Source organism: Diabrotica virgifera, chromosome 4, assembly GCF_917563875.1.
Source record: "Diabrotica virgifera virgifera chromosome 4, PGI_DIABVI_V3a".
Lineage (NCBI taxonomy): Eukaryota > Metazoa > Arthropoda > Insecta > Coleoptera > Chrysomelidae > Diabrotica > Diabrotica virgifera.
Genome location: NC_065446.1, coordinates 38,342,641 through 38,359,795, shown reverse-complemented (window position 1 = coordinate 38,359,795; position 17,155 = coordinate 38,342,641). Strand labels below are relative to the sequence as shown.

General features: G+C 33.9%; 1 protein-coding gene across 1 annotated transcript in view; it reads right to left on the bottom strand.

Annotated features, from left to right (window-relative positions):
- LOC114324941 (very-long-chain (3R)-3-hydroxyacyl-CoA dehydratase hpo-8) overlaps nt 1-10,810 on the bottom strand; it is a 113,837-nt gene extending 103,027 nt beyond the window's left edge. The window contains exon 1 of the mRNA XM_028272862.2: nt 10,513-10,810. Within this exon, the coding sequence (XP_028128663.1) occupies nt 10,513-10,595 (83 nt within the window). The 5' untranslated portion in view covers nt 10,596-10,810. The remainder of the gene's footprint in view (nt 1-10,512) is intronic.
- Nucleotides 10,811-17,155: the final 6,345 nt, after the last annotated feature.

Sequence of the window (17,155 nt, the reverse complement as noted above, 5' to 3'; positions counted from 1 at the left end):
CTTGCCACGATGTTCCTCTTTTCTTAAGTATTTCGTTTACACTAGTGTTCCAGCTTTTCCTTGGTCTGCCCCTCGTGCTTTTACCCACTGCTTTGGCCTCCCATGTCATTTTCACTTGTCTGTCGCCACTCATTCTTATCATGTGTCCAGTCCATTTTAACTTCTTTTCTTCAACTTTTTCGTTGAGCGATTTTACCTGTAATTCATGTCTTATATCTTCGTTTCTTCTTTTGTCTAATCTTCTTGCTCCCACCACTTTTCTTAAGTATCTCATTTCTGTAGCTTGTAATCTTTTATTTGTCTGTCATTGAGTACCCAGTTTTCTGCCCCATATATTGTAATTGGCATATTTACGGTTTTATATACTGTTATTTTGGTTTTTCTCGATATTTCTTTTTTGTCTAGGAAATTTTTATACAGTGAATAATAAGTTCTCGTTGCCAATTTTATTCTGTTTCCAATTTCATCTTCTTGTGTACCTTTGTTGTTTAACATTATTCCCAAATATTTAAAGAGGTCTACTTGTTCGATTTTTTGCCCTTCGATTTCAATATTTACAGTTGCTTCTTTGTTGGCTATTATCATTACTTTAGTTTTCTCCATATTTATTATTAAGTTGTAGTTTTTTAGTTCTTCGGCCCAGATTCTTATGTTATCTACGAGAGCCTTTTCAGTTCTTGCAACTAATACAATGTCATCAGCAAATGCACAGGCTTCAATTTTTATTTGCTGCAAATTTCTATACCCTACAGCGCATTTTTTTGTTTTTTTTCCAACACTTTTTAATAACTTCATCCATAACAGAAATAAATAACAGTGGGCTCAGCACTCCACCTTATCATAACCCCGTCGTTGTTCGAAAATTCGCCTGAGATTAAGTTACTTGTCCTGACCTGGATTTTTGTGTTGACATACAAACTCTTTATTACACTTACAAGTTCTTCATCTACTTCCTTGTTTATCAGGCTTTGCCATATTCCTTTTCTATTGACCATATCAAACGCCTTTTTCATAGTTACTATAGATGCTGGTTCTAAATTAAGTGTGAGGTTATCTACCTGTACCTGTAATCAAAGGTGAGAGGGTTTCTATAACTATGGTGCAAAAGAGGTTGTACGAAGGATACTAAATAATTTATTGTACAGAAACACAAAAACTGGGAAATAACAAACAAAACAAACAATACACATAAAAAAGAATCAAAACAAATGAGCATTCAAAGAAAACAAAACTACTAATATACTACTATATTACTTACTACTTAGTATGAGTCTTTTGAAATGCCTGTGTGTGCGCACTATACTGGCTATCAACACATCCGCTGGTAGCAAATTCCTGGCTGTGGAAGTACGGCAACGGCAACGTTGCAGTTGGTGATAATAGCAAAATAATTGCTATCACAGGTGATGCAAACTGGAACACTTGTTCGCACAAAAAAGGGGCACTATTGACACTCGATTGCTGCACAATAAAGCTGCTCGATTGCTGCTCAAACTAAGGAACAATACTTTTCAGCGTAACTGCTTGCTCACACTTTGAGCACTACGAGCAACGGGGTGTTGCTCCAAGGTCTTTGAGAGAGTCTGGCAACGGGGTTGTTGCTCGAATCTTGGTTGAGATCACATCAGATCACACTGACTTAAAAGGCGATTTGCCCTGGTCCATCCATGGGACCAAGAGGGATGCGGGGGATGCATTGAGGTCTCGAGGAGAAAGTTTTCCCGAACCATATGTCTTTTGAGTTGAGGCACACACACATAACTAAACACTAACTTGTCCTTTGTACATATTTGCACTGTTGACAGTGTTGTATTCAAAAACATAGGCTATGATTATCAATAGACGCCGTAGCTCGCGTCCAGTGTAAGGCTGTGGTCTCCAATAAGAGCAGTGTAGGTTGCGTACAGCGTCATGCCAGACGTTTCATACAGCGTTTGTCGGTCGCCGACAACATCCGATTTGTGTAGTTATCAGTCGAGTGTTATCTTTAAATTTGTTTTCCCGACTTAAAATGCCGCAATAAATTGTAAAACTCACAGATTAAGGATGTACCAGAAAGAAGTTCAAACAAGAAAAGTTTTCAGATTTAAATAATTATTTACCATTTTAATTTTTATTATAATGGTGAATTCTGTATCCGGGACTTTTCGCTTTTATTTAAGAGATGTCGCTGATTGCGTTCCAAAGTGGATTATAAACTATTTTTAAAATTCCTCATAAATAAGGCAGTTTGGTTTCGTTTTGCTTCAGAGGCATGCATGCAGCTCCACCGATGACGTCGTGAAACAGAAACAGCTGTCTGGAGATAGTGCATCGCCTCTGAATAAAAAGGAAACATAAACTATCTTTTTCACTTCATTCAGTATTATTGTTTAGTTAGTTGATAAAAATATAGTATTTTTAAAAATCTCCTGTCATATTAATTATTTCACTTATTTTTGAAAAGACTGATATGTTTTGTACACACTTATGAAAAATGAATGAATGAAAAAAGAAAAGTATTTTAAAAATGTGTAATAGTTATTTTCCTAACAAGTGCAGAAAGTCATACTTTTCCGCACGCGACTGCAGTTTTCCGCACGCGATAGTCGAGTGCGGAAAAGAGACTTTCTGCAAGAGTTAGGAACAATATTTTTTCTACGAGTCTTTAAAAAATGACCAAATCTTAATCAATTAATTTAATTAATATGAAAATACATACACAAATTAATTCTTTGACAAGGTTGTCAAAACCAAACTTTCAGCATAATTGGTTAGCATGACGACGATCTTGGTTTCCATGACGACGATACAAAACCACTGTTATTGTCTACTGATTTGACTTTCGAATATTATGTCAAAATAATTTTATTTCATCGAATTGTCGCGTTAATTTCATTAAAACAGGAACACAATAAGATACATTTGAAATACAATAGTAAATAATAACTAAATATTAGTTTATTGCATGTATTATAATTATTTTAAGGCCATATTAAAATATCTAAATGCAGTGCGGAAAAGTAAAATGCGTGCGGAAAAGTAAAACTTTCTAAACTAAAACGCGTGCGCGAAAGTAGACATTTTTGCACGCTTGTAGAAAAAATATTTTTTCTACGAGCGTGCAAAAATGTCTACTTTCGCGCACGCATTTTAGGTTACTTTTCCGCACGCGGTTTTTACTTCTCCGCACGCGGGTTAATTTAGATATGTTAATGCCTTAAAGTAATTATAATACATGCAATAAACTAATATTTAGATATTATTTACTAATTTATTTCAAATATATCTTATTGTGTTCCTGTTTTAATGAAATTAATGCGACAATTCGATGAAATACAATTATTTTGATATAATATTCGAAAGTCAAATCGGTAGGCAATAACAGTCGTTTTGAATCATCGTCATGGAAACCAAGATCGTCGTCATGCTAACTAATTATAATGAAAGTTTGGTTTTGACAACCTTGTCAAAGAATTAATTTGTGTATGTGTTTTCACTAGTAATACCACTAGAGGTCAAATTATTTCCGGAAATTTTTTTGAGATCATGAATATTTTGAAAATTTCCCGAGTCGCAGACGAGGGAAATTTTCTAAAAATATTCATGATCAAAAAAAAATTTCCGGATATTAATTTGACTTCGCGTGGTATTCGGTAAGAAAATTCCACACCAAATTTGCATTTGAAAATCCAAAGCTGCATGAACAGATTAATAGCGCGCCATAGCTTTGTCAGCAATTATTTAGGCTTTCAAATTCGTAATTTCTACTCATTGTAGTTGCATGGGAATACCATTTCAAGATAGAAAATAGTTAAAAGAATAGAAAGATAGAAAACTCCCGCTTCGCGTCGTTCGGCAAACTGCAGTCGCGTGCGGAAAAGAATGACTTTCTGCAAGAGTTAGGAAAATAACTATTTCCACCTACCTCTACCGAAAGTATTCTTTTCCGGACCTGATTGTAGGGAGCAAAGTTGTACTTTTCCTCCCTAGGGAGGAAAATATTTTTCCTCCATAGGGAGGAAAAGTAAAAGTGACGTCATTCATGAAATATAACTTATTGACGCCCTGTACAATATCTATTTTCTATTACGTAAGTATCTATACATTTTAACGTTTATTTATAAAACACCCAGTATTTTGCAGAATGGTAAAAAACAGTAAATTGTTATTTTGATTTAACAATGTTTACATTAATAATTTGACTTATATTTGACAGTTGACAGTTATATTGTACCTACTTGTTAGTTTTAATTTTAATAAATTTTGTTGGTTAGTTACATAAATAAATTAAGTAAAAATGAAAAATGACTTGTTATTAATTTGAGGAAGGTGGAAAAACCATATGTATAACATGGGAGTAAAGTGCCTTTTCCTCCCTTGAATGATTACTGCCCTCCGCTACGCGTCGGGCAGTAAACTTCATTCTCGGGAGGAAAAGTAGCACTTTCCTCCCTTGTTATACAAATAGCTATTTCCACCTACCTCTACCGAAAGTATACTTTTCCGGACCTGATTGTAGGAAGCAAAGTTGTACTTTTCCTCCCTAGGGAGGAAATGTAAAAGTGACGTCATGGTATTTCATTCATGAAATATAACTTATTGACGCCCTGTACAATATATATTTTCTGTTACGTAAGTATCTATACATTTTAACGTTTATTTAAAAACACTCTGTATTTTGCAGAATGGTAAAAAACAGTAAATTGTTATTCTAATTTAACAATGTTTACATTAATAATTTGACTTATATTTGACAGTTGACAGTTATATTGGACCTACTTGTTTGTTTTAGTTCTAATAAATTTTGTTGATTAGTTACATAAATAAATTAAGTAAAAATGAAAAAATGACTTGTTATTAATTTGAGGAAGGTGGAAAAACCATATGTATAACATGGGAGTAAAGTGCCTTTTCCTCCCTTGAATGATTACCTCCGCTACGCGTCGGGCAGTAAACTTCATTCTCGGGAGGAAAAGTAGCACTTTCCTCCCTTGTTATACAAATAGCTATTACACATTTTTAAAATACTTTTGTTTTTACATTTATTTATTTCACTTGTTTTTTCCCAGCATTTGTGTTTTTCAATATTGTTTTTATAATTTTTATCGCTGGCATAATATATTGACCTGCTACTTTTGATCAACTCAATTAACAACTGTCAATTTCTCTTTTATGAATTCAATCACACATTTCGCCATGTTAAAACTCATACCAGCTGTACGCTGCAATGCTCAAAATAACAAAAGACGCTGCGTCCAACATTTGGAGCCACGTACAGCAATAATTTGACGCAGCGGTCGACGTTCAACAGAGACCACATCCATTATTTATTCTATAGTATAAAGCATACAGACGCGACCTAGTGCGTGACGGTGTACGCAGCGTACGGCATCTATTGGTGACCACCCCTGTGAAGTTATGTACAGCAGTTTCATGATGCGTTCGTCATACGATAACAGCCCGCAACGATTACCTATTTATTATTGTATTAAGCATACAGACGCGACCTAGTGCGTGACGGTGTACGCATCCTGCGGCGTCTATTATTGGAGACCACCGACTAAAGGCGAAGAGTGCAACTTTCGTATCCAATTTTTGCATTTTGCCGCAAATGAAGTCAGTTTCTGTAAAGCTGTTGTATAAAAACGTTGCGCGAATTTTGAGTTTTTTTACGATTCTCATAGAGTTAATAAGATTTATTACTTCGATGTTTTCAAAGTAAATCTAACGATTTACCCCACTTCCCCCTAACCCACCACAAAAAATGACGTTTTTTATGGTGGAGGAGAAGGAAAAAAGGTGGAGGGTTAAAATTGCTGATTCTTATTTTTTAATCACATAGAACATAAGGAATTAAAATACTTCTGGGAATTCTGAAAATGAGGGCACTTTGTCTATCTTAACCTTAACGGTGGGGACCCATGCCTGCACTAACATCATGGATAATGCATCACACAGGCGTCTAATTTGTACCATGCACAACAACATCGAAGAGCAAATTTATAAGAATCATTGGCTTTAAATAGCCTCAACCATGTAAATACGCTGCGTCTTCATCCATTGTACCATGGTAACTGAAATCTGCACGGGTTTCCATGGAATTTTGAACAAGGTTGGCAGATGGTAAATTAAAATACTAAAATCTGATACACCTTGTACATCATCTACGAAATCCATGCACTGATAAATATGCATAGATGAAATGCACTGAAGGGAGGAAAACCAAAGAAGACCTAGTGGGAGTCACTTAGGCAATGCAAGTCAAAGAGATAGTAAGACAAATCATAAATATTATGTATACTGACATTTATGATTTGTGAAATAGCCGATTTGGCAATAATTGGTGTCATTTAAATATCTGCGGTCGGATATAATTAGCGTCACTTTGTAAAGACAATGAAGTCTACTTTTCAAAGTAACAAAACATTTACTCAACACACACTATGCATTACACTATAATCTGATTCCGAAATCAACAGTACCATGTCAATGGCATTAGCTGTCGACACATTTAAGCTAACTAAAACAAATATATATGTTACAGTTCAAGTTGATTCTCAGTTAGAGTTGACTGTTCCTAGTTCAAGTCAACTCCGACTAAAACAAGCAGTAAGAGTTGATTTGAAAAATTTAATTCAACTTTTACTAGTTGAAGTTAAAAACTTCAGTTACTTCCTAAACCTTGTTAGTAAAAGTAGATCTCGGGAATAACAGAATCAACTCTTACTAGTTTAAGTTGACTATTCCTGGATCTATTCAGTAAATGTAGATTATACGAGTATAATCTCAGGATGCCTTACACTACTATATGGTAACAAGGTTTTTTTTGAAAATATAATCTCAGCTGCTTTTTTGATGAGTGTGCGTCTCTTTGATTTGACTGTTTCATCTACTTTTCACAATTTGAACATATCGAGTAACATTTAATTTCTAGAATCGGTTGTTTGTGTGAATCAACTCTTGGGAATCAACTAAATGAAATTGGGAAGAGAATATGTACTTTCTCTAGTCTGAGTCTACTTTTACTAGTACATGTTGAATAAAAATCTTCATTTTATATTTATAATCAACTTTTACTAAAACCAGCCATTTAAGTTGACTGGAACTAGCAATAGTCAACTCCAACTGGATAATCAACTTGAACTGTAACATATACACTCACCGGCACAAAAAACCGCCACCCCAAAAAATGGGTCATTTTTAATGTCTTGTATTTCCTAAATCTGATGTCCGATTTAAGTAATTCTTTTAATGCGTTATAACCTTATTCTTTAACAATATCGCTGTAATAATATTGTTGCTAGACAGGCACATTATCATTGTATACAGGGTGTACGAATCAAACTATGTTTTTTTCTCAAACTTTGGTACACCTTGTGGAATGATCTAGCTTTTATAAAATACTGAAATTAAAACCCAACTATAGCCTCAGGTTTTCTTAACATTATGTTATTTGTTTTATTCGTTTATGTTGGATAATAAAAAAGTTAGGCACTTTAACAACTACCCCTGTTTTTCGTCAATATAGGGTGTTTTTAAATAAGTACGGCAAACTTTAAGAGGTAATTCTGCATGATAAAATAATGACAGTTTGCTTTATAAACGTATGCCCGTTAATGCTTCGTTTCCGAGATAGGGGGTGTTGAAATTGTTCTTACAAACTGACGATTTATTTATTGCTCTAAAACGGTTTGTGATATGCAAATAAAATTTGGTAGATTTTAAGAGGTAGTTATTGCGCATTTTTTGGCATACAATTAAGAATCTTATATTCACCATTGGCGTGCATACGGGTATAAACATTTTAGATATATCCCGTATGCATGTCAATGGTGAATATAAAATTCTTAATTGTATGCCAAAAAATGCGCAATAATTACCTCTTAAAATCTACCAAATTTCATTTGCATATCACAAACCGTTTTAGAGCAATAAATAAATCGTCAGTTTGTAAGAACAATTTCAACATCCCCTATCTAGGAAACAAAGCATTTGCGGGCATACGTTTATAAAGCAAACTGTCATTATTTTATTATGCAGAATTACCCCTTAAAGTTTGCCGTACTTATTTAAAAACACCCTATATTGACGAAAAACAGGGGTAGTTGTTAAAGTGCCTAACTTTTTTATTATCCAACATAAGCGAATGAATCAAAAAATAGAATGTTAAGAAAACCTGAAGCTATAGTTGGGTTTTAATTTCAGTATTTTATAAAAGCTAGAACATTCCACAGGGTGTTCCAAAGTTTGAGAAAAAAACACAGTTTGATTCGTACACCCTGTATACAATGACAATGTACCTGTCTAGCAACGATATTATTACAGCGATATTGTTAAAGAATAAGGCTATAACATATTAAAAATATTACTTAAATCGGACATCAGGTTTAGGAAATACAAGACATTAAGAATGACCCATTTTTTGGGGTGGCGGTTTTTTCTGCCGGTGAGTGTATTATATAAATTCCATAATCTAATGTAATTACTACTTTTCTAGATGTCTCAGTAGTTCTTCTTTATTTAAGATAGTTTCCCCTCTGTTAACCAACATTACTGTCCTTGTTAAATGATAAGTGACCAAAAAAACAGAAACAAGGCAATTTTTATAATTGAAAAATTATTTAACTGGTAATACTTACTAGTTTAAAAATGTAAGCACTATCTTATGTACAATATGTAATAAAATGCAATAACTTGTGTAAATTATGTTGAAAACTCCTCAAATTAGACAAGAACAAATTTATGCATAGATATGTTAATATGTTTATTGTTATCATAAGATACAAGAACAGTAAACATAAGGTAAATCCAAGAGTAACTAAATTGCAACATATTCCATCAATTTCTGACTGTTTTTGATTACTAGTCTTCAACAGCTTGGAACTGCAAACAGTAGCTTAAAACTTAAAGTTCCATCATTCCAACTGAATTTGCAGTTCCCAGTGGTCAATTTTTTTGAGACCCTGAATACTATATTTCTTTATACCGAACCTTTAGGGACTGTGGCAGCATTCCCTGGAGGTTCCTCATAAGAATTCTTGTAACGTTTGTATCTTGCCTATGTAACGTTTAGGCAGGGGGAGGGGGTACAGAAAAATGTTATGGTGCGTTACATGGGGGAGGGGGGTCAAAAATCTTCAAAAATTGCGTTACGTAATATAGGTCTGGATCCCGCGTATGAAAAAAAAGTTTATTAATAGCAAGCTGAAAATTTGTTAATAGCTTAAGGGTGTCTAGTCGGATAAACTTTGATATATGGAAACACTGGAACAGGGGAAGTTTTAATTGTCGAACAGGTTAAAAATTTGGAACGGTCAGACCACGAAAACGGCACATTTATTTTGTCTGACAGAACAGACTTAAACTCTCCGAACAGAGATTAAACTCTCATGCAAAAATCAGACTGCTATTTATCACCAAATGGGCGTTTTAATGAGTGGAACATGTAGAATATGTCAAATGACAGGAATTATGACAGATGATAAATGGCAGCCTGATTTTTGCACGAGAGTTTAATCACTGTTCGGAGAGTTTAAGTCTGTTCTGTCGGACAAAATAAATGTGCCGTTTTCTTGGTCTGACCGTTCCAAATTTTTAACCTGTTCCACAATTAAAACTGCCCCTGTTCCAGTGTTCCCATATACTAAAGTTTATCCGACTAGATACCCTTAAGCTATTAACAAATTTTCAGCTTGCTGATTTTTTTTTCATACGCGGGATCCAGACCTAATACTTGAACACTCCCTAATGCAACACTATATTTATTATTAATAAATATTTAGACAACAATAAAGTAATTATTGGAATATACTGCAGAAACTCTCAAAAATTGTATACTGTATAATACTTTCAAAAAATTATGAAAAACTTGTAAATTATTGGAAAGATCCAAACACAAGAATATACAAATAATGAAATAAAATCAATCAGATTAGATGGTTTACAAATTATAAATATTTATAAGATAGGTCAAAAGTTCAGCATTAAATAACATACCTACAAATTTTGTATACAGTAGAAGAATAGCAAAACCAAATAGAACACAAAATGAAGCAAGTAGGGATGATGATTAATTTTAAAAATAAAAACATTGTAGGAAAGACTGATTTCCCGATTTGAATTCCAACTTACTAGAACACAAAAATGTGTAGGAATAAAACTATATTGCATCTTGATTTAAAATGTTAATGAGAAAAAGAAATTTAAAATGTTAAATAGATGATAATTAATTACAATGACCTCTTAAGGAACCTTAATTATTTAAGAGAAATTTGTATTCTGTTATGTAGAATGTAGAACCTGATACCGTTATCTGACCTAACAGCACCATCAATAATATTGAAAATTGTGGATATTATTTTATTTAAAAAAATCATTAGAACTCCAGAAAAAAATAAATACCAGACTTTCAATTTTATTGAAATAAATAAATATACTTATTACAATATGGGATTCTGTAAAAATTGAATCTATACTTTTTTACAATTTGATATTGTACCTAATTTTTAATAAAAGAATAGTCGTACATACCCTAAAGTTTGTATTCCATTATAAAGTAGGAGATATGTAGTGACAGCACCATTCCCTTTTTTGCTTGCAGATTCTTTTGCCATTTTTAAGGAGCGATGTTCCAACGGTGCGTTTACAAACTTAAAAACTTAACTCCGAGAACCAACTGGCAACAACATTACAACAGAACAGGTACTACTACCAGCACCAGCAGTACCAATAAATTACCAATTAATTATTTAATATTCACACGTGCACCTAGCATATCATCAACCAATCAAATCAACGAACTATTATGACGTAATCTGCGTTCGAGTTGTACACCACTGAAAATGACACAAGATTTTTATTTTGACTTTTGAGTAATTCTGTATGAAGTTAGTAACATATTCGTAAAATCATAGTCGGACGAGCTCAAACTATGTACAGGATTAATTATGTAATTTATATTATAAAAAAACTATTGCACTCCGGAGAATGCCACAGATAAAAAAAAGTCAAATCTTTCTAGAAAATATCTTGTACTTTGGGAAAAATATCATTGGATCAACAAATCCAATAAAGCTTGTTATGCACGGGGAGCTATAATATACATTATGGTGCAAATGTATGGAATAAACTCGTTATTCCGTAAGCCGGCAACTTTCAGGAAAAATCGTGAAACAGGTCGATTTTTATTTTTAAATTATGATTTTTTGGCATATATATAATAATAGTGACGTCATCTGTCTGGGCATGATGACGTAATCGATTTTTTTAATGAGATTAGGAGTCATGTGCTAGCTCATTTGAAAGGTTATTTCATAATTCTCTATATAGAAGAATATATGTACATGTTACTGCTGGCAAGAAAAATGTTTATTTATAAATAAACATTGCTTTTCGTTCAAACTAAATGTTCAAACTGACAAGAGACAGATTGAACATTGAATTTAAGCGAAAGGCAATGTTTATTTTTGAATTAAACATTTTTTCTGTTTTCTGACATCAGTAAAATCTGTTTTGAATTTATTTAAAAAATATATATTTTGGACACCCTGTATAAATAATTACGTAAATGTTTATATTACTGAATAGAGAATTGAATAATCTTTCAAAACGAGCTAGCACACGACCTATATTCTCATTAAAAAAATCGTCGATTACGTAATCACACCCAGATAGAGATATTCTTGAGCAAGGAGCACATTTTTTACACACTTTGTATACAACTAATAAAATTTGATATCTGATGGGATTTATTGTATAGATCTTCTTCCTTCCTTAGACTTCTACAAATATTTCACAATCAAATTTAGCCATCAATCCAGTCCTTCTCGAGTTATAAAATAGAAATAAGAGTTAGAAAAAATTGAAGGGTTTCAGATAAAATTGGAAGGGGCGAGAAAAAATTGAGGGTGTCAGAAAAAATGGAGGGTTTCAGAAAAAATTTAGTACAGTGATCGTAAAGGGCAATTTATTGTATCCCCTGTCGCATGGCGACGAGCAAAATCACTAGTTTTAAAATGAAATTCGACATTTTTCGGGATTTTTTCTTTAAGGGGATGGGTACGTAGTTTCGGCTCTCATCATCATCATCCAGCCTTCTGCATCCAAAGTTGAACATAGGCCTCCCCTAATTTCTTCCAGTTTTGTCGATCTTGGGCTTTCTGCATCCAATTCCGAGCAATCTTTTTGACGTCGTCTGTCCATCGTGTAGGTGGTCTACCTCTACTTCTTCTGTCTTCTCTTGGTCTCCACGCTGTAATTTTTTGGGTCCACCTCCCGTCCTTCATTCTAGCTATACATGGCCCGCCCAATTCCACTTCATCCATGCCACTCGCTCTGTGACATCTGTGACTCCTGTCCTTCTTCTGATTTCTTTGTTTCTGACCCTGTCTCTGAGAGTCAGTACAAGTATATAGTGACCGTTCCATTCTTCTTTGGGCCACTCTAAGTTTCGCTGCTGTGGCTTGGGTTAGCGATAATGTTTTGGCGCCGTGTCATGACGGGAAGCACACATTGGTTGAACGTCTTCTTTTTCAAATAATTTAACAAGTTGCTCTTGAAGATGTCTGATAGAGCTCCATATGCGGTATGCGGTCCATGCTAAGGTGGTCCTTCTCTGTAATTCGGCAGTTTGATTGTCCCAGGCAATTTGGATTTCATGCCATAAGTACTTATATTTATGGACAAATGCTATTTCGTTGACGTCGACTTTTGGATTTTCGCTTGGTACCAGGTTTGTCATGTATTGTGTCTTTCCAAAATTTATGTTTAAACCAACTTTTTACAGGCGGCATCTAACTCAGTAAGCATAGTTCTAATCTCTTTTAAGTTGTCTGTTATAAGAACTATGTCGTCTGCCAATCGTAGGTGGGAGAGCCTTTCACCGTCGACATTTATTCCTTTGGCGTCCCACTCCAATTGTTTGAAAGCATGTTCAAGTACTGCCGTAAAGAGTTTGGGAGATAACGTGTCTCCCTGTCTAATACTTTCGGCTCTAATACTATTTAAATAGGATTAATTTTTTCAAATCCTGAGAAAACTAATAAGTATTTTTGAAAAATTTAAACGCAGAATGAAAGAATACGTTCTTACTGAGGGCCGAAGTCCCTGAAAACTTCAGTAATGCTTATTTTAATAAGTTACAGGGGTGAAAAACTAAGAGAAAATGTAGTGTGATTTTTAATTTCAAATATCTCGTTCAAAAGAAATTTTTTATTTATTCTAAGGGACTTTCGGCCCTCGATAATAATTTATTCTTTCTTTCTTCGTTTAAATTTTATTAGTTTAAAAAATATAAAAAATATTTATTAGTTTTTTCAGGATTTGAAAAAAATGGACATCATGTCCGTGGTGATATTTTCCAAATCGAAGACATTGGCAATTTTAAATATTTGACATGGCATCGGGAATATTTTGAGTTGTTGATTAAATAATATTGATAGTGTATTTGATAAATAATTGATTTAAGACGTGAACTTAAAATTAGTGAAAAAATCATCATATTTTTATTTAACTGAATTAATTATTTGCAATTATACAAGTAACAGTTATCCAAGGACATTCAAAAGCCATCTCTTTAAAGTTAATGATGACATTGTCAAGTATGTAGTAATGTTTACATATCCATACCAGTGAGAATTTTACTACACGTAATTTGCCGTATAAAGACAGAAAAAGTAGGGATAGCCGTAAAATATTTGCGAATTAGGTACCGATGGCCTTAACTCGCCGGTTAAATCTTTCGCTTTACGAAATAACGAATCAATTCCATATATTTGCAACATACTATGTATATCGCATATCTCATATATTACAGAAATATTGAATATCGCTCACTATAGTAATGAATGGGCCTGCATACACGGAACTATAATATATAATTTTATAAATTTCAAGAATTTAACACTACTGTGTTACAGTATCGTCTGAGGGTGTACTTATTAAACTATTTAGTTATATTTATTTAGTTATATATTTCACTATTTAGTTATACCAGTGATTTTATACCCATAGTTTTACCCATGTGTTTAGCCTTTTTATCGTGTTAAGACGTAAATAACCGGCATAGTTTCAACATAGGCATCAACAGAGTAAATTATTTATAGTATCATGATTATACCTATATTATTGTATATACTATGTATGTACATAACCAAACTTAGGCTGAACTTACATTGGATCCGTATTTATCCGATCCGATCCGATATCGGGCGATTGATAGGAGAAGCTACAGCAGAGAAGCAGTTCGACATCGGCCGATATCGGATCGGATTGGAGAAATACGGATCCGATGTAGGTGCAGCCCTATATGGAATAACCATGTATTTCAAAGCAATATTTTCATTTCTTTTGAAAAAAGTTGTTATTGTTGCGAAGAATAAATGGTTTTTATTGAAAATAAACAAATCGATGAGATAATCAGATAGTACAACTCGGTACGGTATGGATTATTAGCTTGAGGTGCAAATTGAAACTAACTAACTTTTGCGTCCAAAAACGAAAATATGCCTTACGTCTGGTTATAGGACTTACAACGGGGAAAGAAAAAGTATCGTTCTCAGAGGTATCTGCAGAGCTAGGCGTAAGACAGGGCGTTCTGTTCAGAACCTATGCTAGGTAACAGGAATTAGGAAAACTCAAAAATAAAGCAAGGGAAAGTCGCCAAAAAGTAATAACGGCTCGCCACGATCGTTTAATTGTCCAATCAGCTGGAAAGCCACCTAACCATTTCTCACCTGCAGCTCCAAATGCAGCTTTTGGAAGCTACAGGTGTAAATGTTTCAGTTGAAATGATAAGAAGAAGAGTTCATGTCAAGAAGTATACAGCAGTAGACAGTTATGGGATCCCGATTTATCCAGGTAGCACAAAATTGATCGCCTAAATTGGTGTCTTCACCACCAAAACTGGAACATTGGGAATTGACAAAATGTGATATTTCCAGAAAAAGCCAGGATTTGTGTAAAATCAGATGCCCCACAAAATCATGTACTTGGGGCCGGTACTTTATGTCTAAAATACCGGCTCTAAGAATAACAGACTTAATAATGCAATTATAATTATTATTTTGTTATAATCATAGGTAATAATTATAATTGCATTTATGAAGTCTGTTATTCTTAGGGCCGGTATTTTCTGCGCCGATTAAACCTCGTTTAGCTAACCGGGGTTTAATCGGGACATAAAATACTGGCCCTAGAGGTCGAGGAAGACAAGCAAGAATGAAAACTGTCAGATCTGTTCACATATATAAAAGGGAAAGTGTAATGTTCTGGAGAGGCATTGTGATCCGTAAAAAACTCCTTTATCTACGACTGATACATAATATATGTATTATACTTGTGGTGTTTGCAATATAATGCCATATAATAATCCCTTAGGGATTAATAATGCGGGATTAATAGCTATTAATCCCTCTGGCACCATAGAAAAAAGTGTTGTGTGATTTGGTAGAATGCGATCTTACCCTTCAAAAAATATGTCACGTATTTCAGCACCTGGAAAATTGGAAGGATACTACAAATCTGGCCTCCACATAAGTGGTCTGTAGCTTCGACATGATAGGTGTGAAATTTTAAACGTTCTTGCTGTTGATTGGATAGGAAGGGTAGCGTTATCTAGCCTCCACGCTAGGTACACCATAGCCTCCATGCGGTACTTCCAATATTTAATATTATTTTATTCAAGTGGACAATAAAGGTAAAACACAAACAACTTTTGTTTCTTAATTATTTATTTATACAATAATGTGACATTTTACATAGAAATATGAGTATTTAATTTCGATTAAATATATGTTTACTTGTTGAATTTATCGGCTGCACACAACAGCTGATCGGCCATTAGACCCAACAATAAAACGCGAAATAAAATGTGTATTTTAAAACTGTTGGATAAACAGTACCTACAATCAGAAAAACTTACCTTTAAAAAGGTACTCGATTATGAAATAACAAAAATATCAAAAAACACGACTGAATATCAGCTTTTTATGGTGACACAAACTAAACACAAACACCAAACACATCACATAACCGACCATTAAAAATAAGTGAACGACAACGAACGAACGAACACGAACACAGATTACAGATTCACAGATAGCGCAGGATTTGTCAAAAGTCATGTTCCACCAATCACAATGCCGACATCAGCGCCTCTGACTAAACGGAAGGAAAATAAATACGATTACATGTTTTTTATTAGAGTTAGCGGGGCATGTCTGGCACAACAATCACAAAATTCACCACGGAAACAAAATAATCAACCTCAAAAAGTGTCACTGTCAAACGAATAGTATATTTGACAGTTTGTGTTGAGATGGACGAAAATGAAGAATCTTTTAATTGTACACCACCAGAAATTGTAGAACTAGCTACAGCAACAGCATCTACCTTAATACCTTATGTAAATATTTGAATAATAGCCATCATTATTGACTCGTGGTATAATCTACTATTAATTTTCATCCAATCAACTTTAACTGCTCATAGGTATGTTGATAACCAGTAGTTAGGCTGTGGAAAGGTGCAACAGGAGAAAATTTAATTTTCATGCATGATAATGGACCTCCACATACCATTAGAGTGACTAGAGACTTCGTTTGAAGCAGAAAATATTCGTTGTTTGGAGTGGATTGCTTGCTCACCCGAACTTAACCCTATAGAGTATAGAGTATTTGTGAGATACGCTTAAAAAATTAGAGCTCGCCGGGATAATCCACTAAACACCACACGGCTAGTACAAGCAGCTGTTCTTGAAGAATTATGGGCAACCTACCACAACAAAATGTTGATAATTTGATTAGGAGCGTGCCCACGCAAATTGAAGCTTGCATACAGACTAGGGTGGTAAAATTGGCTACAAAAAAAAACAATTTAAATATTATTCGTTTTACATTGAAATTTTTTATGATATTGACTTTAAAACAACTATTTTCAACTTGTTTTTTAAATACTTTATTGTGTTATTTAATCGTTATGTATTGGTGATTAAATTGCTTTAAAATAAATATTTTTTGACTTCGTGTGTATGTTTTTTAATTCGCATGAAATAATAAAATCTATCAGATGATTTCATATAAGTTTGTTTGTGTGTAGCTCTCCGTCGTATCAAGCTTTATTGTCTCCGCCTATGAAGTCCTTAAAGTATGACCAAAGTTGGTTGGAGTTTTCTTTG